Source organism: Perkinsus marinus (genome assembly GCF_000006405.1).
Source record: "Perkinsus marinus ATCC 50983 genomic scaffold scf_1104296935984, whole genome shotgun sequence".
Lineage (NCBI taxonomy): Eukaryota > Perkinsozoa > Perkinsida > Perkinsidae > Perkinsus > Perkinsus marinus.
The window spans coordinates 131,424-157,669 of NW_003214267.1; the positions used below are offsets into that span (position 1 = coordinate 131,424).

Consider the following 26,246-nt stretch of genomic DNA (forward strand, 5'->3'; position numbering starts at 1 on the left):
TAGAGCAATGCGTAACATTGAGTAGTGTAGCTTCATTGGTGGTGCTGAATAACGTCTCTAAAGTATGGATAACGTCCTTGGTGAATACTCTCACTCGTGCTTCGCTAAGTTGGATGTTGTGTTTGACTTGGATTCATGGATTGCCAGCTCATTATGGGTCTTGCCATCTTGTTTCTCAGTACGGGAGCCAACGCCTTACAGCCGGCCAGTATTACCACTGGAACTACTGGTGTTACGACAGCTGCTGCCGTCACTACGAAGACGCTTGATCCTACTATCTATGCTGTAGCTACAGTGGCCCCAGCGACATAGCCTGTTGCTGCTGTTTCGATGGAACTAATACAGTGGAGAGTACCGTTGCTGTAAGTACTAATGCCGTGATCACTCCTGATATTATTACAACTGCAGCAAATGCGATCATCTTTGCTTCTAGCATAACTACTGTGATCTACTTCATCCTTTCGGTAATTGTATCATCAACCGCATGTAGAGTATTCCTGAGTATCCATGATTCGAGTAACTAGTACTCAAGGGCGAGTTGTGGGAAGCAGGAATGAACGTGCGATTTTTTTAACATGTTTGTGTTGGATATTCAAGGAATTTTCCGAGAGAATGTTGTCAGCAGAACACTTGCAGCATCGATAGAAGGAGCATGAGAAGTCCTCTTCGGGAGATAAAAGCTCGTAAGACACATTCATTTTCTTGCCGTAACACATCCGATTGAATCATTGATGTACTTGAGGAAAATATTCTTATCGTACGCATGAGTGATTGAGCTTCATAGTCGTTACGCATCAGTCAACTACCTGTGTGGTCACTAGGTGGTATAGTGAAAGAAGGCTACGGAGATCTTTTTTGATACTGCATATGCAGAGCGGGGATTTCATATTAGTTTGGAGATGATTCCAAGATTCGCAGTGCATCAGCTTTCGCATAGCGGGTTTTTATAAGTCTATAGAAATCAATGCGGAGAACAATGAGATGAGTTCCAACATAACCACAAAGGTTATCACAACCAGGTTCAACGGGTAGATCACGGCCGCAGGTTCTGGTCCCCCCTACGAAAAACAGAAGCCTTCTAAGATTAGTGGCGCGGCTGAGTGTTCGTCCCTCGGAACCTTCCCCGAATCGAATTCGATCGCCGAAGTCTCGTTGAAACTGCCAAATATTTTGGATGCGATGCGGACGTATCCAAAACGGTTTCTTGTCGCAGGATTGCCACTCGATAATAACAACGATAATCTATGCTGTTGTGGTAATACCATTAGGTTGCAGCCTTCATTTATCTACCTACCTCATGATGCGTCTCGCTCTACTCTTCGCGCTCATCGTGAGTGCAGTCTCTCAGTCTACCACCGCAGCTGCATCAACCACCGCTCCTCAGCTGGTCACTACTACGCCTACTACTTCGAGTACTACTACGCCTGCCGGTCCTGTAGGCACGACCGTTGCGATCAGTACTACTACAGAGACTAGCGTACCTGTTACCATTGTGACGGGCGTCCCCGAAACGACCACTGTCGACCCCACCACTGCTAACCCTACCTCGAGTGCTGAATCTGCTGCAATCAGCTCCGTTGTGGCTGCTGCGTTGCTGATGATGAGCGCTTGAACCAATGAAGATTATTTTTCATCGTGATTATCATCCGTGCATGTTTGAAACACCCGCGTGCTGAATCTAAGCTGTTTTGTTCAGTGTTGGGATATATGAGTTCGCTCTCATACACGAATTAGGGTAGAAATGATCCCAAAATTTCACCCGAAGTCTCATTCCGAAACCAACACATTTTATTGACCATGTGCATGTCTCCCAAGCTCACCTACTACAGTCAACTTCGTGTACAAATAGTGACAATTCTGATGAGGGAAACTTGACTAACCGCGTCTGAATAATAGACGCAGGTGTGAATTATGGCACAGATCTTTCACACATTCCGTGTTGAACCTTAACCAAAGCTGCTCTGCAAGTGATCGTATTTAATTCGCATCATATTTTACCAAAATATAATGTGAACTAAAAGCGTCACCGCTGGGGATCGAACCCGAGTCGTCCGAATAGAGGATTAAAGGGCTGTCGGCGGCGGAGCGATGTGAATTCACAGCCAATCCCCTGTGGCCGCAGCCTCTAGGTTGGTGCCAGCCATGCCTAGTCCAGTGAGTGATGCCACCTCTACTACTAGCTCCTCCAACGATCCTGATGGCGGTTCCTCATCTGTGGATGATTGCGAGCTCAGGGTAGGGAAATTCAATATACTACTACTATGTCGATACCCGTATTTGAACCAATCGTTTCTCCCCAGCACTCACGATCGAATTCGGCATAGTTTTGAGTTCTTCGCGGTATACGGTTCGTTCTGGGTGTATTATGGGTGTGCGTTTGTTATTGTGATATATGTTGAAGTAGCATTAGGAGCATTTGATAGCAAACCTTAGAATGTCCGTTGTTATGTTTTCAATAGAGCGATCATATATACCTTGCCTTCACATTCAAGAAGGCGTCGCAGGTTGAATATTTCTACTGCTTTCGAGCGTTTGCTGTTAGGACACTATCTTATGTATTTCATATTTCGGTTGGATCATCTCGTCAGCTTGGACGATGCGGGTGATTCGATTCATAAAAGGAGTTGTTATCATTGTTTAGATGAAAGCGTTGGAAAAAGAAGTCGAAAGTCTCCAACGGAAAATTGTTTCCCATGAGATGGTTATACAGGAGCTCTGTGGAATCGGCGTTCAATGGAAGCGGACGCAGCCGAGCGGTGATGATGATCGTGAGAAGGTAAGTGTTGAAGTAGGAGAAAATTTAGATCTTTTATTTTAGGTCAGTCGTGTTCCCTCACCTGAAGAGCTTCGACAAGCTGTTGTTGTCATATCAGAGGAGTTGACGCTCAAGAGGAAGGTGAGTCAGCGCCTGTTCGACGTTTCTCAACGGGAGAACTTATGTGAGCTTTCCTCAGCTGAGTTTAGGAATCTTTTTTTGAGTATAGAAGTTTTGGTACGAATTCGAATGGAAATGTACAGGAATCGAAATTTGCCAAAATTTCCTCCCAGAATTTTCATATTGTCATCAGCACATGTAGTTGACCATAGGCATTTTCCTCCCTGCACTGTTGTAGTGTATTGGTATATTTCAGACTAGACTAGAGCGAGCGTTAACACTGTGTATGAAAGTGTTGGAATTAATGTTCGTATTTCTCAGCCGAGTCCAGAAGTTTCCTCACTAATTATAGAAATTTACATAAAAATTCGGGTGGAAGCGTAGAAAAACCAATGGAAATTTCCTCAAAATTTCCACGAATGTCACCTACACATGTAGTTTACTACGTGCAAACCGGTGTATGATGTAATCCCGAAACGCTCGATATGATGTATTTGAAGTTTCCTTTACTAATATTCGTGGTCCCATTGATAGTGGATAGTAGAATATGAATAATGAACAACAGACACATTAACATGTGTGTTGGGGGGGATGGACCACACTCCCCACTGAGCTCCTCGTCCAACTAGCACCCCGACACCCACCACTGTTAAGCAATTGACTTCGATGGAAATTATTATGATATGGGTATAACACTACATGGTATAATTTTATATATTTCAATGCCTAGGTTTATCGCTAATTGTATACTACCAAAATTAAGTGTTATACCACATGTCGCTTTCTTCGCCCGTATGCTTACTCTTCAGCGTTCCCGATACATCGTGTATGCCTCCCTAGTTATGGTAGCAGTCTTGGTTGGAGTGATGACCAGAGTAAGTAGGCAAGCATTTTTGTATGTTCTCTAGTGGGCTCTCAGATTCTGTACGCACAGTGGAGTTACTCCTCCAGCTTGGCGACCTTGTATATCGCTATGGTTGATAACGGGATGGATTTGCCTCCACTCGAAGAGCTAAGTTCAAAGTAGTAGTAGAAGCTTTGTTTTTGATATGGATTTTTCGTATGACTATGTGCTTTTCATTGGGATTAGTGAGTAATTATGGTATGCATCAATGGAGTTGAATCAGCCGTGATATGGAAAACACTAGTGAATAGCGTATTTCCGCGTGTCTTATAGGGAGTATCGCGGCACTTTACGTAAAACGGGTAAAACTCCAACGAGTTCAGGTGATATGAATATTAACTACATCGATGGTAATAGTAATATCGTAGTCGGTTTTTGGTAAATATTTGATTGTTTTCTATATGTTGCCGCTCGGGATTGAACCGGGGTCGTTTGGTGTTTCAGCTCGATATTCCCCGCTTCACCAGTTCTTTCGGCGAATGAAGTCGCCATTGCTCCCATATGGGTTGTGTTCTCCGCCATTCGATGGGTGTAGTAGCTAAGTCCCATCGTCCGCCGCTTACGTTCGCTGCTCTCAGGCTCAGTCAAGTATTTGTTTTCGCAGCATCAGTGATTGAACGCTTGTTGCGAACAGTCGTGTGTGTTCTGTTTGCCGCGACGCTCGGCTACGGAGTTTTGAGGTAATTTTGTGGCGAGTGACGGAAATTTAGTCTTATCTGGCTTCAACAGTGATGATGTCTTTCAGGCGTCTGAGGTCCGCATCAGAAGAGGAAGGCCCTCGAGATGGTATAGAGGTAGCCGCGTCTGATCTGTCTACGGTAGGTATATGGGAGTTGTACTACGATGGCCTCAATTCCGTCAAGTTTGGGCTTGAAGTGAATTGACCAGTGTGGGAAATATGCACATGTGTTGGTGAGAATGTGAAAATTCTGAGGAAATTATCATTGGTTTTTCACTTAACCAAAAAAGAGTTTCTTTCGGGGAGCTCAACTGAGGAAATCAGACATACATTTCTCCAACACTGATATCGATCGTTGCTATATGTGGTAGTATTAATATCAAGTAAGTAGAATTTATTTTTTTCGAATGGCTCCTTCGCAGCTCTACGATGAACGTAGAACTTAACTGTCGTGATGAGGTTTCCCATCGAATTATGGTTATGATTTTTCTTTAGTATTTTCGCTAATGAGAAGATCGATTCTCTCATTTTGTTTCAGGCCGAGTCTACAGAAACAGAAAAATTAGAACGAAAAGTTTCAGAGTTTTCGAGACGTAGTCGATCGAGAGACTCAGCCGTGGTGCAGCGAATGCTCACTGACTCTTCATGTGAGCATCACCACACTACTAATGTTAAGCCCGCGGTTCAGTGTGATGAAATTGAAAGGCGCCATACGGATCCATCGGTGATTGAGCACGTTGGTGAGGCAAGGGGGGAGCAGGAGATTGGTGAAGGAGATCGACGGCGAAGGGCGGCGGTGATGCGGTATCCACTCGGGTGGCAGCCGGCAGCGTTTAGGTTGCAGGGGTGTCCGTGGTATGGACAAGGGACGTGGTGAAATGCCGGTGGGGGGATTTGAACCTGGGTTGGCTCAATGGGAAGTAGCGGTCATGTGCTCTACCGCCAGGCTAGAGGTTCTCTGGAGCGTGCCGAGGCACGTCAATATGCATGTGGGTATACAAGCAGAGTCAAGTGACTTCTATTGGTCGTTCCTCGACAGTGCCGACCATCTTGTGTCTGAGCTCCCGTCTCCTTTGCACTCCTCAGTTGCTTTGGGATTTACGAATGCTGATGGGTGCATCGGTATGCACTAGATCCAGGGCGCATATAGCTACTATCGATAGGATGCTTATGAGTTCGAATTTCCTCGTAGTGTATTCTTCCTCAAATTTCTATATGTCTTCCTACAGTCCGCATATCTTCATCCCGTGTTGCTGTGCCCTAATCTGCGTAATAGCTTCTCAAGATTTGGTATGGCTTTTTTAAATGGTTATTTTTTATCAGGTGATAAGGTTTTCACTCAGCGGTGCCTATCATAAGGTCTTTGCGAACGCGCCGTGTCTATTTGATAAAATCATACCAAAAGGTTTACCCGCAAAAACGCTGCGTAAACTAAAGGAAAACATGTGGTAGGTTTTTATGGAGACTAGAATTGCATGTGAAGGTGACTTTGTGGAATTTAAAACTTTGGAGAATTCCCGGTTTCCATTCGAGGCTTTGGGTAACATTAGTAGAAGAGCTCATGTTGCGAAGTCTGGTTTCTTTTCCAAATGATAACCGTCGCTCTCGGATTCACAAATTTTATTAAATTGTTGTAACTTTTTGCGTTTTTATTGACCTCACATTTAGGTATACCTGCTGGCACACCTTCACTAGCTGCTATGGTTTCTATGTCGTCTCCCACGAGGCATGGTTCAGCTTCAGCAGATTGCTCACCGACCCTGTCGGGATGCTCTTTGTTGACCCTGGTGTTCACGACCGTTCTATCGGGGTACTAATTTCAGCTGATTCGAATTCCCATTGTGATTTCAGCTGGAGCGTTACTACTTGGTCGAGATAAGCTTCTGGTGCAGCTGCCTAGCTTTCATTGTAAGTGGCATCGTCATCAGCAGAGATATGTATACTATGAATGGCTCTCAGATGATCGAAACCGTTCGCAAGGACTTCTACCAGATGTTTTTCCATCATCTCATTACTATTAGTTTGATGATCGGAAGTTTCTGTAGGAAAATTTCTTTCCATCTTGTTGGTGTTGAATAGCGTTTTTTTTCAGACCTTAAATATCACCGTATTGGCCTTACTGTGATTTTCCTACATAATATCAGCGATGTGCCTCTCTACGTTGCAAAAACTGTGGGCTATCTCGCGGAAAAATATGAATGTAAGAACTCCTCCAAATTCGCTTAGATGAATGATCATTATGCACAGGGTTGAAGACTCCGACCGATCTCGCCTTCGCCAACTTCGCATTCGGTTTCCTCTTCTCGAGGTTATATGTGTACCCGAGAATCTGCGTTATTCCGGCGTGTACTTACGGTACGATTGTTACGGTATATTTGTATTGGAGTAGTTTGCCGTGGTCTCAGCTATCGAGTATAGACGCCCGTTGAAGGACTGTATGCTGGCTATATTCCTAGTGCTGTTGCAGTGCTTGCATATCATCTGGGGTAGTATGATTATCAAGATGATTTTCAAGACGATCAAACACCATGGTGTTCTCGCGGTAATCATATTAACCAATTACATGTCGAAAGAAGCATGTTCCTTTTCAGGATGGTGATATTCGCAGTGACGATGAAGAGAGCACGCCAAAGGGCGAGGAACCGATCGCCCACAAGAAGAAGGTGCAGTAGAAGCTGGCCACTTGTACAATACGAACTCCGAGTCATTCAAATCCATACACACTTTGCCAGTGCAAGGATTATCAAATACACAAGATACATTTTGTTAGTGGTCGATGGAATTGAATAATCTTCTTCTCCAGCTTCCATTGCTCGATGATGCTGTTGTGTTGAATGCAGTTGAGATTGATCGGACATCGGTTACCGACGTATGGGCGAACGACACCTCTAAAATCTGAAATTCAGCGAGCGAAAGGACGAATTAGAAAAATAAAATTTAATTCTAATAGAATGAAAGCCGTTTATCAAATTCACATTCGTGACAGGAAACAAGTTCGAATTCGTCGAATTCGAAAGGGCCAAGATGTCGAACACAACACCAATTTCTATTTTTTCCCGAGCAGCATTCCTTTTCACCAGGCAGATAGCCAGTATATTCTAGTATATTCAGTAATTTCTATTTGTTCTCACATTTGCTGAATTTTAGATTGAAAAGGTGTAGTGCGATCTAATCTACAGTACTTGTAACAATATGGACATTGAATGTCTAATCCCTCGGCTAATCCTTCCAGAGCAAGGTTGGTAGTCCATGCTTAATGCTACGTTTTCAACCTCACTAGGATAGGTAGAAGGGTTGTCCGTGAAAACAGTGAATCCTGGAAATGGTGAACCGGAAAAAATTTCCCGCGAACCCTGATAACAGTGAAGGAACTAGCGCGCGCTACGAGCGCGCGCCAACAAGATTCAAGCCGAGATCCCCTTAAGTCATATGTGTTGTAATCGACCGGTTGGTCTAGTGGTTAAGCGTTATAGTTAGTAACCCACTGTCCAAGGTTCAAATCTTGTGGTCGTCATGGTAGTTTTGTAATTCAGACGCAGTTCAACCGCGGCAGTTGAGGACCTCAACTTGAGGTATTGACCAGCTAGGGCGAGTAAGCCTCAGCTGGCACGCCTCTTTAGCAGTTACTCCGGGTCCACGAGTTGTAATACAATCCTATCCAGAGGTCAGTATAGAAGTTGTATTTGTTCACGTTCAAGAGGAACAGGCATTAGGACCTGTTGCCTCATGCATTGCTGTTTATCCTTGTGGTACTGCCAGAATTGTTCATCAACAAGGTTCCCATACTTCTTCTATAGTCACTACTATGGACTCAAACGCTTTGCTTATGGCAATCGCGTATTTCAGCTAGTTGGTTACGGACTGAAAACTCACTCCCTCGTAATGGAACAGTGGAACAGAAGACAAAATATTTGATCAAAAGTGGACTGGAGACGACACGGATTTCCGGACCCCGAAGCCCGAATAAAGAGCACCATTCAGTACTTCGGAAGTACTACTTCCTGTCCACAACCATGGCATAGGGTGACTCGAAAGCTATCACTAGACCGTTCGTGTTGCTCCTACTTTTGAAAAGTCGCTTCAAGACGTGCAACGAAGAACTAGGCGTGAAAAAGATGACAATCTGTATAATATGCGCCCCGGTCCTCAGTGGTCAGGAGCGCTGCGGTTGCTGTGAGCAAGCTGACTACTCAAACATTAATCAACCGGAGAGAGAGTGATCATTGAAAGTTGAATCGGTTCGGGAAGGAGTGGTAGAAAAATTACTGATATTTAGGATACCGGTGCGGGCGAGTTTGTTGTTCACTATTTTCAGGCTTTCACCCGCTTTAGTGGGAGAAAAAGTCCCTACAACGGATTCACTCGCCCTTCACCCTTTTCAGGATTCACTGTTTTCAGGAGGGACCAGGTAGAAGAACGTGTGTGTGTGAGTTTAAAGTCTAACGCCTATTACAACACGGCTTAGGTTCGCATCGATGCACATCACCTCACGAGGGATCAGTTTTAGCCTCATGAAATAGAACACGTAATTATGAGCGAATGTATCCGTGTAGAGCATTTCCAATAGTTTTAATCTATAATTCATCTCAACCCGCACATGTAAGTACTTAGATAACGTTAGTCAACGTATCAAAATTATACTTGAAAGGTATTGTGAAAAGAGGTTCCGGTCGTAGCCTTACGACACAGCTAACGACATACATATGTCATAAAATTAGTGCAGAGAAACTTTGCACTTCGACGTCGAAAGCGATCTTAACAATATACAATAAATTTCAAGCATTGAAAGGTTCTAGCTCGCCCTTGGTACAGGACACTACTGGTTCCACAGCTTCTATAAAGTAACGAATTATACTAATTAAAATTCTGATCACTGAGAGAATAAAAAATCCTCCCTTAACTGAATAACGCAACAAATCAACCATATAAGAACGTCATCGCTAGGGATATCCTTCCTCTCTGAACAATAATGCACAGAAAGAGTTCTTTGGAATCCTTCACTCAATTACAACACTAAGCCTGAGCAGAGGTAGCTTGCTGGGTTGTGGTGGTAGTCGTTGGTTGCACACTAGTAGAGCTCACAACTTGAGGTTGGCCGTACTGTGGAAGTTGCATATTATAGGTGCCAAACGAGGGTACACCCGCAGAGGCACCCGGGTACCCACCACCGTACGAATAGGTCACACCAGGAGCTGCTGAAGAATAGGTAGTTTGCTGACCAGCAGTGGAGGGACCAGAAGTGACGTATTGGACCGTCTGAGGAGGCACATAGGAGCCGGTCTGAGAAGTCACATACTGGGGAATGTACGACGTGGTCTGAGCGGGGACATAGGAAGTCGCTTGTTGTTGTTGCTGTTGTTGCTTCTGTTGCTCAGCGGCCTGCTGCTGCTGGAGTTTAGCCATCTTGTCAGCCATCTCCTTCTGGAGCTTCTGCTGTTGAGCTTGCATGCACAGTTGACTGGCAGTAGCCTCGATCTGCATCCTTTGCTCTTGAGCTCTCTGCTCGATCTCCATTCGTCGTTGCTGATGCTGTTGCTCCAACGCGAACAATGCCTGGGCACGAGACTGCTCGATAGCACTGGTGGTAGTTTGCAGATCATAATTGGCCTTCATATTAATCGACTGCTTAGCCTGCTCAAACTCGTTCTTTGCCGAGTCCTTCGCCATACCAAGTTGACTATCGAGCATAGAGAGGCTCTGAGTCTTCTGGTGCTTGATGCTATCAGGATCCATATAGACCTGTGGAAGGGCCTGCTGACCTTCCGGTGGTACGTAGGAGGTAGAGGTAGTAGGCTGACCCGTAGCGTAGCTAGTGACACCTTGTGGGGGAAGAGTAGTGTAGGTGACACCGGTCTGAGGGGACACGGAGTAGGTGTTGACTGACTGGCGGTGCTGGACAGAAGGAGCGGCGGCAGCTTCAGCGCTCATAATTAGATAAGAGTGTGACAAGTAAGGCTGAGAAAGATCGAATTGGCCAGTGATACTGCGACGATCGCATCATGCGCTCTTGCTTTCTCGCTCGCCCGACCGTTTCGGGAGGAGGTATGAGATTACGCCACTTTTGTACTAATCCACTTTTGTACCAAATCAAGTAGCGCTCGCCCCTATTTTAAAAACTTCCCTTCGGGAAGCGCTTCGCTCCGCGAACCACTTCTGTGCTAAAATCGTTCCTTTTGTGGAAAATTTGACCCAGTTGATTGAGCTTGTACCACTCTCAAACCACTTCTGAACCAAATAAAATAGCGCTCGCCTCAGAACAAAAATAGCAAATAGTTGATCGAATAGCTCTCCGTCAGGTCGAAAACAGAGTAGAGGTCCTGACTCAAGGAAGTACTATTCCTGATGACATCGTGGATATGTGGATGGCTATGCTCTGTCGGCAGGGTGGGGTTACACCTGCTCGAGGCGTATTGGTGGGAACAACTCACTTCGGCTTCTTGCGGGTCCCTGATAGCATCCTGAAAGGCCGTGAGCTCTATCTCCAATCCGTTCTGGATCCGACATGTGGACACTATGCCGCATCTGGCGTTGTGGATGGTCAGGTGAATTTCATGGACAGTATGAATATGTCGGTCCCGTCTTCGGGTTTTCTGTACAAGCCCTACGCCAGCTGTATGGTTCAAAACGTGTACTTAATGCTTCGGTCCAACAGCAGAGTTACGGGAGTAATTTATGCTGAGTTTTTGTTATTGCTAGACTTACTGTGGTTGTTTTTAACCGCCAGCGGTTTCGTCTTTCGGTGTTCGATGAAGCTAGTATGAGATACCATTCGGCTGCATGCATTACTAGGAAAGAAATTAGCAGGTTTCGGGAAATCTTTCCCGCGCTAGCTAGCATGTTATTCTCACCTGAAGGGGAATTCAATACCTGAGTTTAAAGCTTTTATGAAAGTCCTAAGAGTGTAGTTGTCAATCAAATATTCCTCAAATAATTCCTTAATATCGGACGACGATGATAAGCGTTCATCGATCACCCAACTAGCTATGTCTGCACCCTTATCAGAACTCTTGCCGCTATGTATCATAACCACAGTTACTAGTGAACATAATGCCTAATCTATTGATGATTTCCGAAACCATACCTTTGACTACGTTACTTAACGTACGAAGTATAATCAATAGCAGCTGGTAAACCTCAACACAGTGTACTAACTCAAGCTGTAGCCTAAGTCCCAGGCCAGTAAGAATCAGAAGCTTAACTCACTTCTGTCCTCAGTCTAACCTTTAAGAGCACTAGGCAAGTGCTCGAGCAAGGCCTCAGCACGCATGCAGAAATACGTGACGCCACCGCTGTCACGGCGCACAATACAATAACAGTAATAACAGAGTAATACAGCCAAATATAAACACCGCGAAGCCGTATAATGGTTCATGAGTCTCCGTACACTGCGCTGGAGTGCACAACGGCCCGTAATAATTACGACATAATTTTGGAGTCTACACTTGTAGACTACAAGGAATGAGGTTATACGTTGAGACTTGTTAAATTGCGACATGTATACTCTTAGGTAGACGCAGGACTGTCCTTTACTCCCCCTCGCGGTGAGGGCTTCACTCACAGTAGCGGAAGGCAGGTCGTTTTAAGACGTGTGAAAAAACCCAAGTCGTAAAATTTAACCCGTGCGAAAGCATCCCAAGAATTTAGTACAGAAGTGGAAGTAAAGTTTTACACGGTGTCAAAAATTTCGGTATCGGAAAAAATAAAGTGAGTAAAAACGTGCAGAATTTGGTACAACAGTGGACATTTTACCCACTACAAAACTCAATCGTTTGCGTGCGAAAAAGTCCTGATCCGGTATAAATCGCTCACCTATCATCGTTTAGTACAAAAGTGGTTTAGTACAGAAGTGGAGACACGTATGAAACGACGTCATCAGCGCGCGCCCAACCGATCGGAATTCGGTTCCTGCTCGCCTGGTACGCGATCGATCACTAGCCACTTCATCGTGTCTAAGTTGTTTTCCAACAAGGAACAAACCATTCAACGCATGGGGAATTAGTGTCACGCAGATCATCGCGCAGCAGATGCGTTACATTCGCCGTGGACTCCTGCTTCAGGCCGGTCCCAAGGCCTGAAGTTCAGGGTTGCCTCTGTGTGTCAAAGACTCCACATTCCATTGTGATATACAAGCTGAGTTTCCTAACGAATACGTGCGCTATACTGCTGCGCTCATCTACAGCGGGGAAGTTCTCTCATCGGGACGGCGTAATGAGTTGCCGAACTCGAGCCTAAACTTGAGTTCTTCACATATCCTATCCTTTCCATCTCGTGTTTGATGTTGGCCTGCTCAGCGATCAGCTGAAGGATAATAGCTATAATATAACAGTCATAGTTCGGTGAACCTCCTGATGCACTGGACTATACTATCGGTACTGTACTGCTTTTGCCGAGAAACTTTGGTGTTCATCGCCAACTACTATGTAGCGCGGAACAAAATATCAAGCTCACGGAAACGTTGGCCTCAATATGGTTTAATGTCGTTAAAACACGAAACGCATCAGTATCTGATGCAGGAAACAACTCAGAGGATTGCATCGCGATCTTGTTATCTATGGATATCATGCGAAACCCTCTGTTCGATTTTCAAGAAAGATTTCATGTAGTGTAATTGCCAGAATGCCAAGTTTAACACACTGCACAGATGACCCCCAAAGAGCTCTCGAGTTCGTCGTTTCCGATGCACCTGATGTTAGTAAAAAACTGCATACTCGAACAGTCGAGTCAACGACGAATGCATAGATTACTGTGTTGCATTGCGTCCCTAGCGACATAGTAATGCTGCTGATTCATAAAGGTTTCGACCTATACACAGTTATAATCCAGAAGGGGTTCTCGCCTATGAATCTATGTGGCATGATACCTTGTTCTTCAATGCCTCAAAGAGATACTTCAGTTCATTGGTGTTATCAGTGGTCGCCAGCTGATCCCCGCTAGAAGACCCTTCCCGACTGCCTTTTTTGTGGAAGCGAAGACTAAAAAATATCCTATGACTATCGTATGCTATAGTATTCATTGTTACATAAGAAAATACGGCCGAGAGAATTGTTGGACTGGATCGGACTAATACTTAAACAATTGTTACAAGCCTCTATAGCTCAGTCGGTAGAGCGCGGCCCTTTTAAGGCCGTGGTCGCGGGTTCGAGCCCCGCTGGAGGTGTTATTCTGCATATTTAATTCTGCGCGTGCTGCTCAATTGGAACTTCTTACATGAACGCATTTGTTCTATTCGTAGATTAGAACTAGTTGTTCGCGACGTCGATACCGTCGGAGTGGAACGCATCTTGTACGTTTCGGGATAGCCTGAGAGAGTTGAACGAAAATTATTCTACCACACGATATAGTATCTCACCAACATCCTTAAACTGAAACGACTTCCGTGACAAGAAAAATATCTTCCTTCAGCACAGCAGACTCGATAACCCTTCGCCCGACTTCCTCCGCATTCTCTCACATCCGCGCCGTGTCCGACACAATGTGTCGATCAAAATCCACTATGAGATTACTGACTGTCCAGACAAAGCGTGAGAGAGAGGCGGACAGATCGCAACCCTAGTAGGCTTTGATCGACAGCACGAGGTTTCGAACTCGCGGAGACTACAACTAAATGGGTCTGAAGCCAACCTCCTCAACCCTTCGAGCACATCGTCCATCGGATCAGCTTACCCACTGAGCTGCGGTTTGGCGCCAGCCGGGCTCGCTCGGCGAGCATGACAGAGACTCTGCGCGAGAGCCTTTATTTCGTTCAGCCGACCACAGGCTGTGGTCCACAGCTGTGGGAGCCAGTCACATCTTGTCGGTATAGGGCCGCTGATGATACATCGTCAAGGCTGGCTCGGTGGATGAGCAACATCACCGGACTAATATTTAAACATTTAGCACAAGCCTCTATAGCTCAGTCGGTAGAGCGCGGCCCTTTTAAGGCCGTGGTCGCGGGTTCGAGCCCCGCTGGAGGTGTTATTTTGCATATTTAATACTGCGCGTGCTGCACAATCGGAACTTCTTACATGAACGCATTTGTTCTATTCGTAGATTAGAACTGGTTGTTCGCGACGTCGATACCGTCGGAATGAAACGCATCTAGTACGTTTCGGGATAGCCTGAGAGAGTTGAACGAAAAATATTCTACCACACGATATAGTATCTCACCAACATCCTCGAACTGGAACTACTTCCGTGACAAGAGAAATATCTTCATTCAACACAGCAGACTCAACAAGTCTTCGCCCGACTGCCTCCTCATTCTCTCACATCCGCGCCGTGTCCGACACGATGTATCGATCAATCGATATCCGCACTGCAACGAATATTCAACAGCCTTTTCGACATTCACCATCATTTGCGAGCCACATGCCCAGTCCGCAGGTTGGAGTGCTCCTGCCCACCTCGGTTTGAAGTCATCTCGAGTGATTGTCGATGAAGATGGTTACATTCGATATTCGGTGAATGCCACCAGATGTCCACCTTGAAGTTCAAGATTTGAACGGCCTCCGATGGTTCGTGATTTTCTCAACTTCCCAGAGAAAAACACCGTCCTAAAGTTGTAGATCGCTAGACCGAGAGGAATGATGTCCGTATCACCCAAATCGTTCGCCTCGGCCATGAAATAGGAGCTTCTAATTTAAATCTTCATTCGAGGTGATCCGTTCAGCCGAATTCCTCGTTGACTGACATGCTGGTCTCATGCAAACCTAATATCGCTCTTGGCTATTATAATTATCATTCTTAACTCAGTGAGTTATTGCCCTCATTCGCATTTTCGTGCCCGCAGGCCAAATAGAGTCCTCATTGCTCTAGTTCGGGGCATGAACATCTTTACCTCGCACCCTCTGACTAATAACCAAAAACATCTCATCATGAGCCAAGCCAACACGTATACAGGAACTCAACCGAAAATGGTGAAAACCATCAGAAAAATGCTGATGGTGACAATGACGATGAATATACCCATCTAACACTTCTACGGCTACCAATAACGTCACAAATAATGATCACCGAGTAAACTTTTATACCGCAAGATCTCCATTACGGAGCAGTTCTCCTATTCACGCTTGAGCTTGCGCGAGTAGGGCAGCTTTCTCAGCTGCTTCCTCTTCACGTTGTTGTTGCCTCAACGCTGCCACTGACAAGAGAACACTCAGAAGCATCTCATCATGTCATCACAAAGTGTGGGGCTGGGAAAATATGCACGTGGTCTACTACATGTGTCGGTGGCGATATCAAAATTTCGAGGAAATTCTCGTACACCTTAGTTGAACTAAGTTAGTTCGTACGGGAACTCCTATACTAAGTAAACAAACTCCCGAGTCCAGCTGAGGGAAGCAAACATATATTCCAACACTGTAATCATAATCGATCACGTGATCGATTATGAAAACCAACTTACATCTCTGACGCTCCGGCTTCGGAGGACGATGACGTTTCGATTTACCACCAGTCACGTTTTGCCGTGGAGAGGCTGCTGGTCCCTTGCTGTACTCAATGTCCGCCAACGCCGGTGTAACTTAATAAAAACCAAAGTAAAGCCGCTCTTGGCTAAGGTTTTCTCGCCCTGCGAACAACACTCCTTGGCGTCACGAACGAGCCAATTTAATACGCTAAAACTGAACCCTCGCGAGCTAATGTGCTTCCATGCGAGTCCAACTAACCCGTATTGTCGGAGACGTTTAAACTCACACACACTAGGCTAGATTCATCAAGCGAAAATCCCCCAACCCCTCACCCGTAGCGTTGGGTGCATTCGAGTTATCAGCAGCACCAGCAATAGCGTCAGTTTTGCTTAGAGTGGGAGGTGACTCATTTCCTCCGCCCAGCTTAGGTTCAGTTGCCGACCTCGAGTCCGGGATCTCCGCTGCTGAAGACACCGCGGTTTGTTCCGCCCGTCCAGAGAGAGCACCATCAGCATGAGACCTGATCACATACCGTAAATGCGGTAAAACGTTCTTCCCAGTGTGAGAAGACATACATATGGTCAACTACATATGTTTGTTGAAAATATGAAAAAATTCGGAGAAAATTTAGGGAAATTATTGTTGGTTTGTGTATTTTTCAAATTCAGCGAATCGATTACAAAAATCCCGAGTTCACTTTCGAGCCACATTTTTGGACCGTAAACCTACTCCAAAGTGTGCCTAGAACCACAAGGGACCCCTATGATTTTCACCAAACTCATCGAAGCCAATAATCCAACTCGTCTTACCTCATAACTTCTGTCTGAGGCAACTCAACCGCCTCAATAGATGAGGGAACTGTCGAGAACCTGACAACAGATCAGAGACCATTCCACACACCCAAGAGCTCACTGTGATAAGTCCTTCACTTTTCCGCGGTACACAGGCGCATTGAATCGTACATCGGGAAGTTCTCTACGATATGCCTCAGCAGCCTCCTTCACATTGTCCACCATCACTCTCGGGGTAGCTGATTCCGCACTAGTAGACTCAGTCGCTGGCGTCTCCACCGAAATAACAACGTCATTGCCATCGATCGTCTGCTCGCCGATAGAAACTTCGACTCTCTTTTCCTCAGCAGGATAATAAACGTTTCTCGACTCACCGCCACCACCACTTCTTCTACTACCACAACAACGTCCGATCATCCACGCAGTTGCGAGACCGGCCAAAGTACCCCACGCAAGGCCAAGCCAGTATTCAACTCTACCAAAAATGCTGAGGATATCACCACCGGCAAGCAGTAGTTCCGCACTCCTAGAGGAGATGAAGTTCGCTAAGGCTTCAGCGGTCCAATCCAATTCGTCGTTTTTTGTATCAGTTTTGTCTTCATTCAAGTTCACCAAACAAAGTGCAAACCGACCATCACCGCTACCAGCAGGCACGTTGTTCACAGCAACACAATTTCGTGGCGTGTGACTTTTCACTCCGTCAATAGCTGAATCCATCCAATCTCGTAAATAGGAACAACCGTGTTGAGGCCCCAGTATGGCCAAGATTATCGGGGCCAACGCGTAGAAAGGGGACATAATAGCAAGAAATACTCACGAGAAATATACTGAGAGAAAAAAAACTTCGCTCCGCCGACCCTAACCCGGAAACAATCGTCTTATAGCACATCACACTGAGGGCAACTTCCATGCAAAACTATCTATCATCGCAATGACGGCACTATAATCGTCGGAGCAAATCGCCCACTTCTGATCGACGATTTCCTGGCATAAACAGTCGACGACCTGAGACACAAGAGAGTTCACTTCTACAAAACTATTGCTACCATTACTCGTTAGCTTCCCCCTTCCCCTGGACATATATAGAGGACATCAGAGGCTGTATTCGCATGCCCAGACCAGATGCTTTCTTTTCAATACGCTTCCTCACACGGGCGGAAACAACCTCTTGACCGCTGGTTCGATCCCCCCTCCGTGCACTTCTAGCCTTACCACGACAGCTCGAACGGATATCAGATACCACCCCGGTTCGATCCCGCCACTCGTCATTTCTCCCCAGCCGTAATAACAACCCCACAGCCAAGCCGAAACAGAATCCCAACACCATTTCTACGGTGGGCTCATATATACCCTCAGATTCATCAACCGTTGTGATCTCCCCAACATCGCCCGGAACGAACAAACACGGCGCTAGGATAGTCGCGACAGCAACAGGCGCGAGCAAGCAACTCATTTCAACGAACAAAAAACAACACTATGACAATCAGCTACCACTATGAAAGGTTCCACTAGCTCTTGAATACTCACAACAAAGAAGGAAAGGACGCAAATGAGGAATGATCTTGTCATTCCGGGAACGCTCACACCGTACCAATACACGAAACGACACCAAAATCGCGAAAAAGCACAGGCCATGCAACCCAGACAGTATAGATAGAATAAAAGCACTTTTCCTCGGCTCGATATAGGAGGGGTAGTGACGAACGAGAAGATCTCAACCCCCTCGAAGGCACCAGTCACGAACCTTTTTTCTGCCCAGAGCTGTAAACTGTCTCCATTTTGTGTTCTATCTAGTAGCCGCGCCACAACACAAATCCTCTCAACTAAGCGACGGATAATATTTGTTTGGTCACTTTCCCCTTCCACAATGTTCTCATAGCAATGACATCTTCCGCGATTCATCAGATCGAAGTACGGAGCAAATATATAGAGAGAGAATGGACCGATTGCTCAATACGAGCTTCAGCCTGCTCCATGCCCGGACACCCCGCATAAGCACCCCAATGCACACCGAGACAAGGACGAGGCAGGAGGCCTCTTTCAAATAAGTCCTGGCTGGCAGTCAGGGGACAATCAGCCTGCAGAGAGCTCATCGTGGGCTCCCAACCACGGCAGTCAACGATGCGTAGTGGAAATGCTACAATAGCTGAACCGTTTATGTTTAGATATCAGTGATGACGAATGTCCGCCGAAACTGTTCCGAGTCGTTGACCCGGGTTGAGTCCTGATATAGCACAATGCTCCACTTCTACCTGTACCTCACACCCTGTGAACCTTCAAGCCGCCGTGGATTACCGAGCTTCTTCTCATCGTAAATAATGCTCTGCAATGAGTAGACTTCAGTCTTGATACCTATGAAGAATCATGAAACCTTGTGCCCATAAGAAGCACTCTTGGTGTGAAACTCCAACAGCGTATACGGCTTTTGGTGTTCGAAAGTCTACGCAATGTTGCTGGCAAGTTGACACTCACAAGTACTGCTTGTCAGCGGTGCTAGCCGTTTTGTTTCTCATGGAAAACTCACAAGAAGCAAGCTCGTCCCGAAATTCGGCGGCAGATCTCTAGGATCCAATGGCACGAACACCAAAACCAAATAATACTACAAAAGAAACAACTCTCATGTAGAAACTGTTATTCGGCTTTCGAGGGTTGTAAGAAACCTCCAGTTTCGCTAGACGTCGCTACACACTGAACTCGAGTTTGTAGCACATAAAAAAGGCCTGTCGTAGACAGCGATTTGACAGTTGCACACGTCGTATAGGATAGCTGCTGGTTCTATTAGGTTCTGCATGCTACCATGATGTCGTCTATGTACACTGCGAAGCAAGAATCCTCACTCACTGTAGATCAGTTCCTACAGTACGTCAACGAACAGCCAGTCAAAAGCAGTCTGCAAAGCGATGGGTGCGATGCATAACCCGAATGGCATACTGCTGCAGTAGAAGATTTCGCCGTCTCACACTAAACCCATGTACTGCTGGTCTCTCTCCGTGAACCCTATGTGTAGGAATGCGTTTGTGATGTCCATCACAATGAATACCGGCTCAGTCGCCAGAAGTTCTATGGAAAATTGGAATGCCCAAGTCATTCACGACTTGCAGGAAGTTCCTCACTTCACCAGATCGATTGGGCGTGAGACTGGGCGAGTGATTCACCGTCGAGGATTCATACCCCGGGTATCACATCCCATGGGCTCTTGAATGAGCCATTTATTGCTCCTTAGGTTGCTCAGTGAACTGCAGTCTACAATCGTAGACAGCGGCTTGCAATAGAGCATTCATCTCAGCACAGGTTTTCAAACTCGACGTTGAGGTTAACCGGTTCGGACTAGTTTGCCTGTCAGTCTGAAGGAAATCCGCTATCAGCCGACTGAAATCCCCTGGGGATCAATTCAATGGAGCGAACATGTAACAAAATGTTGGACTGTAGTCCTCCAGAGCAAGCTGAGGCATTCGAGTCGGAGAACAACCCGTATTCACAGGTGAACCAATATAATTGTGGCGAGTGGCTTCCATATTTACAGGTGAACAATGGAAACCGCTGACCTCGCACAATGAACAGCCAACTCGATTAAACTTTACACAATCTATATAGCTGTATTAGTTTATCGTATACAACAACTCTGTAGTGCTCTATACCCGGCGGGTATTACCCGCTGACCTCTATTCTAGATATTGCAAAGCATTCCCACACCGCAGCACTACTGGTGTGTTAAATTCATTCACTGAGAGCTCACCTTCTGGGTATCGTGAGACTCCCATAAATGGTCTATATGAAAACTAGTATATCGTTATTGCAACAGCGCCGAGAACCCCCACGGAAAATTACCGCATTAACGCGAATAAACCGCCGAAGTCCCGACTTGAGCTATTCCAGCAGTATGAGGACCGAAATAGTAGCGCTTGAGAAGCCTTTTCGGTCCTGTGTGTCCGGCGCCGAGCTTAGTTGATGTCGTCAAAGTCTGAGTAAGACACACCACTCCAACTATTCAGGAACATATTCGCTGCATGGGTCACAGATTTTGCTCGCTTGGTGCTCTAAATGAACTACCATCCTCCACACACAGTCTACTATGCGGTGTTGGTAAATTGGCACATGGTTAACTACGCGTGTTGGTGACAATCGATTGATCTTGGAGAGTTCATGTTGATCATTTCCCACTTCTACCCGAAGTCGTAAATGAATTTCCATATTATGCTATATTATAAATACAGCAAGTAAACTCCCAGAATCAGCTGAGGGAACCAAACAAATATTCCAATACGGTGCGTGTCAATTTGATATGCAAATGTGTGTTATTTTGGAGGACGAATTATAGTGAACAAGTTGCTGCTATCACAGTCCCAAACGGGTACGGTCATCACAACACATGTTCATAGCCATTGTTACATTGCATATGCGATCTAGTTCCAGATTGAGTCTCTTTAACCTAGAAAATAACGCACATTTGCGTATCAAACTAACACGCACTGTACTATGTGTAGCGGGGAAAATGCATATGGTCAACTGCATGTATTACGCATGATGTGTTGGTAACAATGAAGAAATTCTGAGCAAATTTCGGGAGATTTTCCTCGGTTTTCGAGCACCCTCACCACTAGTCCTGCATGAACTTTCATAATGCAGCGAGCAAATCCTTGAGCTCAGCTGAGGAAACCAAACATATTTCCCAATAATGCTGCGCAACAATGGAAGTTTATCAAATGATTCCATTCATCTCAAATGTGCCTCAACTATCACTATTCGTACTCCCTTTCCCGATAACAAGTCATTGCCACTTTCGTGATGTGATGGCGTTATCACCCTTCCGCCTGATTCGTTTTTGACTCAGATCCTATCGCGATCTTGAGAGTGCGAATAACCCAAATTTCAGCAAAAGCGTACTACTCATCGACAGGCCGATTTTCAGACGGTTGGCTTATATGACCAACAGAAGTATTGGCGTGCTTTATGAATGCTCCTACGATACTGTTCCGCACGCTGTTTCAAGAGTCCTGGAGATCGACCTCTGAAATTATCAGAGGGCGATCCCCGGAACTCTTTCAGACTGAAACACCATGAATACTATCCAGTAGATAGTTATACCATATAAAAGTCATAGTAGCTAGTATTCAATATGACTATTATATGATACAACAAGGATACGAAGCTGGCGTCTCATTTGCAGCTTTTGCGGGTTGCGTTATTTGTGTACTTGTATAATACGATGTTTACACGATATGAACACGATGTTTATACGATATAAATACGATGTTTATGCAATATGAACACGATGTTTATACAATATGAACACGATGTTTACACGATATAAATACGATGTTTATGCAATATGAACACGATGTTTATACGATATGAACACGATGTTTATACGATATGAACACGATGTTTATACGATATGAACACGATGTTTATACGATATGAACACGATGTTTATACGATATGAACACGAACCATAGCATATACTGACCAAAAGGGCGACGTATTCTCAAGTTCACCCAAGAAGTAATCAACAAAACCCGTTCTTCACAATGAGAATAGAAACGTACTGTCAGTGTGAATGATAAGCACAATAGCGATGCAATAGACGTATTCTACATCATGTAGATCACTCATTTCTTCTCATATGATATGGTCTTCCGCATGGACTTCAAGTGGGACCAAAAAGAGAACTTTTCACCATTACCATCATGCCTCTCACTATCCAAAATTCTCTTGGGCGCTTTCGGGGACTGAAAATGATGAGCCTCCAAATTCCCAGAGCATAGTTACAACTGAATAACGCCAAGTAGAATACATACAAGTGTAAACAGTACACGAGCACATTATCATTTTCAAACTAAAGTGAACTTTGAGTACGTAAATAGTCAGAAAAAGAAACAAGCATAAATTTACAATGATCAACAATTAAGACAGGAAAAAGTTCCCCCATAAGGAGAATTTCTTTCGGGGAATTAAAAGGATGATCAGGCAGGAAAGATAATTTTCCTCTCCTACAACATAGCAATAGCTGAGCTCATTTTTCCCATATCATTGGAATTTCACCCGTGATGAGAAAAAGCACTAGTGAAAAACATATTTCACATTTCACTTCGCGAGAAACAATTGTGTCATCGGTTATGGAAACATATACGCCTCAGAATCTACATGGAGTATTACGCCACTTCACGTTAAACGGGTTAAACTCCTTTATAATGGTATTTTCCATTATCATCATTAAATCAATAATTATTTCTATTATTATTTCATTTCACATCATCATACTCATTTCTCCAATAATTTTCCACCCATGATCATTGGAGTTCCACCCCTTCTACGTGAAGTGGCGTGACACTCTCCCCATGCTCATTGAATCAATTGTGGAGTTCAGAATCGATTCTAGCATCGTATTTTACGTGTAATAGGCAATTCTGGAAACGATTCTGAGTTTCGAAATCGGTTTATTGAACGACCCCTCGGTGAAAAACGCGATATTCGCGATATGAAGTGAATTGAAAATACTCGGAGAATCACACCGACCAAATGACCCCATTGCACGTGGAACGTCATATGTGTTCTACGCGTTATCCACTCTTCACATGCGTTTTCTCGCGAAGTGAAATGAAAATTTTGTATCACGGGTGAACTCCAATGATGATACTACAAAATTTTACCGTTTGATCAACACACGCATACCGCTCTCGCCCACACTACATCGTCTCGTGCCAGTAAATCCGGACGCTTTTCCCTCAGCCGTTTATCAAACTCATCAGCCATCTCGTTTTGCAACTTCTCATACTCATCGCAATCGTGGGTGAGAAGACCCGATATACAATGAGGAGTTTCCCGGAAGAAACGCCGCGCTTTGTGAACGCTCGATTCTGCACAGTAGTTCTGAGTAACTGACAATATAAATCGATGAAATTTTCGGCGACTCACAAACACACAGGTCTCACAACTCCAATAGTAATACCTAAGTCGTATTTCTTCGTTTCATATCTGTGTCTAGTGATTACAGAGCGAGCGGAGTATTTAAAACGAATTTTCAACGAATAACAGCGCATGTATGTGCGAACTCTATTACAAGGCCCTACTAATAGAGGAGCAAAAATGGGAGAACAAAAAAACACAAAAAAAAGAAAAAAAATCCACCCCTCCAGCACTGAGCTCTAGGAGTTCAGTGACACCCTATGTTTTGTATTACTTGCGATAGTGATGTCATCATTGTCGTCATTATTAATAACACAGTGCCACCACCCCCTCGGAACAAACATGCACTCTCCAGCTTTGCAGGTCCCTTGTAGCAGCTTATCGCCGTACAGAGCTTCGGTCTCTTCGAAGAATCTATTGAGGGAGCAAAAACTACTTCAGTTCGGAATGGTTTTCTGCGAGGTAGGTATTTTTAGAGAATTTTCTTAACTTTCACATTTTTTCGACAATCGAGTGTTGTCCCCTCCTAAGCAATACGTATATATATCAGTAATATACGAGAAAATGTCAAGCAACAAAACTCACTTTTTGTAGAAGTTACCCTTGCACAACCATTCCGGTTCTTTAGATGGCGCGTACTGTACAAACATTCGGGAGGATTAAATATATGAAAAATCGATATTCGGAGTTTCACACGAGAATGTCAAGAATCAAAAGCTTCCTATTCATATGTTTCCATCCTTTCTGGACAGCGATAGAAATATTACTAAATGCAATAACAATAAACGCTGATTTTTCGAATTTTCCTAAAGAACTTAACAGGGGGTACTTTTTAAGACAATTTCAAAGCAATGTACTCCACACTCCTTAGATCTACTACTAGTGTATATTCGCGTGATACAGCAGAGGTAAACTTCACGTTCACGTTCGAGATTCGGTTTGCTACGCAAAAGATAGCAACAGCTACCCACCTAGGCCACCATTCGTGAAGTAGGGACACAGGTTGCGTCATGTTAGAGCCATCACCAGAAGGGTACACTCCAACCGGAATACAGCTCGGAGGTAGCATAAACTGAAGAACGATATGCAGTAGACATACACAACCATTACGGAGGTGAAGTTGTTGCCGATTGATATGAAAAGCGTTAGAGGAATATAAGTTCGCTTTCGTCAGCTGAGCTCAGGAGTTTGAATACGAATTCGGATAAAAGTTTTCAAAAACCCCCAAGATTCTCCCAAAAATTCCACGATTTCACCAACACATATAGTTGACCATGTGCTCATTTCTCCACACTAAACGTCGGCAACCCCCTTCGCAGCACTCGTTGCTTCTGACCTTCACAAGACCTACTTGTGAGATTTTTACCATTTTCTAGTGTGCTCCTCGTAAACAGTTCTTCCAGACTCCACGGCGTATAATTTTTTAATATTTGCCACGCAGAAATTCCCACCCTTTTCATCAAAAAGATACTCGTTTCTTCTGACTCTCACAAGACCTCCTTCCAACTCTCATGCCGACTAGCGTGTACAACTAAGTGCTTTTTGTGAACGGACTCCCTTTCAATGTGCGCGCCGCGCAGAGACTTTCCATGCTAGTTGCAGGTTGGAGACTCTCAGATTCGTTAGGGCATTGAGACAACCCAACAAACGTGAGCCAAGATATGGCTACGATCGTCCAATCTCAGTACAACTTACGAGGATCAATGCTCAGTTGAAAATGTGTACGCATGAACATGATTGGAAACAGTAGTGACGCTGAACTGGCGTCACGATGCAGCCTTCTCATTGAGATGACACTCGAAGCGTTTAAATCGGTAGACACTGTTGAGTCGGTCGAAGTCAATTTTCACGAAGCCAACACGAAGGAATATAAAACTCTCCACTAACGTACTACTACCCGTTAATATAACCACCTTTACCCCCTTTTTTACTACCCATCGTTTGCTTCCTCTCGCTACTGCATTCCAAGCGTGAGTAGCATTAGGATCAACATGCCACTTGGATGCAGCTCCAGGGCCTCCTACCATTAACCAGGCATTGCGAGGTCTGTATGGCGTCCCGTTCAACAGGTCATACATGTCCTTCTTGAAGTAACTAAGCACGATCGCCTTGGTGAACAATTTTGAGAAATTCTGAATCACTCTTGAACCTGGCAGTCCAATATGAGGGGAAAATATGAACGTGTTGGTGACAATATGAAAATTCCGAGAAAACTTTGCGAAATTCTTATTGTTTTCTGTACACTCCTACCCGAATTCGTATGTAAACGATGAACTCTTCAACTCTGGTGACGAAAGCGAACGCAGTAAAGGGAGTTTCAAAACTTCGTGAACAACTTTAGCCGCTTGAAATTCCTCAACGACTGAGCGAACGAAACTTCCTTCAAGCGATGAGTCTTCGGCAGTGTCATCCGATTCTGATGAGGACCTTATCGATTGAGACACATGATCTGTTCTTCACTTTTCATCTCACATTGGTGGGAATTTGCACCGATCGTGTTGATTCGGAGTCATTGGAGTGTGAAACAAGACCGGAAACCTTTCCCATGTTGATCAGGACATTCGAAAGCCTCTAAAGATCATCAATGAAAAGAAAAGAAAATTTGAGTGGTCCACGACCCCCCTGACGTGTTCGACTCTCGGGGCGATAGCGGCTCAATGACGGTGGTTTATAAATTCACATTTGGTAGGTACAATCTGTATGT

The 26,246-nt window shown here is 44.8% G+C and overlaps 6 protein-coding genes and 2 non-coding genes across 8 annotated transcripts in view; 5 read left to right on the forward strand and 3 right to left on the reverse strand.

Annotated features, from left to right (window-relative positions):
• The window catches only part of Pmar_PMAR025677 (Covalently-linked cell wall protein 12 precursor, putative), a gene marked incomplete at both ends in the record, with an annotated part of 754 nt that extends 442 nt beyond the window's left edge, over positions 1-312 (forward strand). The window contains one exon of the mRNA XM_002783822.1: positions 180-312. Within this exon, the coding sequence (XP_002783868.1) occupies positions 180-312 (133 nt within the window). The remainder of the gene's footprint in view (positions 1-179) is intronic.
• Positions 313-1,297: 985 nt separating this feature from the next.
• Positions 1,298-1,612, forward strand: Pmar_PMAR025678 (merozoite surface protein 2, putative; the record flags this gene model as incomplete). The annotated part of the gene is made up of 1 exon (XM_002783823.1): positions 1,298-1,612. One exon carries the CDS (start codon positions 1,298-1,300, stop codon positions 1,610-1,612), a length of 315 nt encoding a protein of 104 aa, XP_002783869.1.
• A 530-nt stretch (positions 1,613-2,142) lies between these two features.
• On the forward strand, positions 2,143-7,130 carry Pmar_PMAR025679 (longevity assurance factor, putative; the record flags this gene model as incomplete). The annotated part of the gene is made up of 14 exons (XM_002783824.1): positions 2,143-2,235; positions 2,642-2,776; positions 2,819-2,896; positions 3,795-3,898; positions 4,525-4,597; positions 4,997-5,254; positions 5,782-5,906; positions 6,127-6,268; positions 6,310-6,366; positions 6,418-6,499; positions 6,551-6,658; positions 6,706-6,813; positions 6,864-7,000; positions 7,050-7,130. The coding sequence occupies 14 exons, from the start codon at positions 2,143-2,145 to the stop codon at positions 7,128-7,130; spliced, it is 1,581 nt and encodes a 526-aa protein (XP_002783870.1).
• Positions 7,131-9,408: 2,278 nt separating this feature from the next.
• Pmar_PMAR025680 (conserved hypothetical protein) lies at positions 9,409-10,399 on the reverse strand. The gene has a single exon (XM_002783825.1). It carries the CDS (start codon positions 10,384-10,386, stop codon positions 9,472-9,474), a length of 915 nt encoding a protein of 304 aa, XP_002783871.1. The 5' UTR covers positions 10,387-10,399; the 3' UTR covers positions 9,409-9,471.
• A 3,143-nt stretch (positions 10,400-13,542) lies between these two features.
• On the forward strand, positions 13,543-13,615 carry Pmar_PMAR025681. The gene has a single exon. It is a non-coding gene; the product is annotated as a tRNA-Lys (tRNA).
• A 724-nt stretch (positions 13,616-14,339) lies between these two features.
• Positions 14,340-14,412, forward strand: Pmar_PMAR025682. The gene has a single exon. It is a non-coding gene; the product is annotated as a tRNA-Lys (tRNA).
• Positions 14,413-15,500: 1,088 nt separating this feature from the next.
• Positions 15,501-17,353, reverse strand: Pmar_PMAR025683 (hypothetical protein; the record flags this gene model as incomplete). The annotated part of the gene is made up of 5 exons (XM_002783826.1): positions 15,501-15,577; positions 15,842-15,958; positions 16,178-16,365; positions 16,655-16,714; positions 16,758-17,353. 5 exons carry the CDS (start codon positions 17,351-17,353, stop codon positions 15,501-15,503), a joined length of 1,038 nt encoding a protein of 345 aa, XP_002783872.1.
• A 4,892-nt stretch (positions 17,354-22,245) lies between these two features.
• The window catches only part of Pmar_PMAR025684 (protein PTDSR, putative), a gene marked incomplete at both ends in the record, with an annotated part of 4,868 nt that continues 867 nt past the window's right edge, over positions 22,246-26,246 (reverse strand). The window contains 5 exons of the mRNA XM_002783827.1: positions 22,246-22,365; positions 23,327-23,514; positions 23,817-23,956; positions 24,514-24,614; positions 25,477-25,636. Coding sequence (XP_002783873.1) covers positions 22,246-22,365; positions 23,327-23,514; positions 23,817-23,956; positions 24,514-24,614; positions 25,477-25,636 — 709 coding nt within the window. The remainder of the gene's footprint in view (positions 22,366-23,326; positions 23,515-23,816; positions 23,957-24,513; positions 24,615-25,476; positions 25,637-26,246) is intronic.

Excerpts from the sequence above, each read along its gene's own strand:
- Pmar_PMAR025680 (XM_002783825.1), bottom strand. The coding sequence starts at position 10,386 with ATGAGCGCTGAAGCTGCCGCCGCTCCTTCTGTCCAGCACCGCCAGTCA.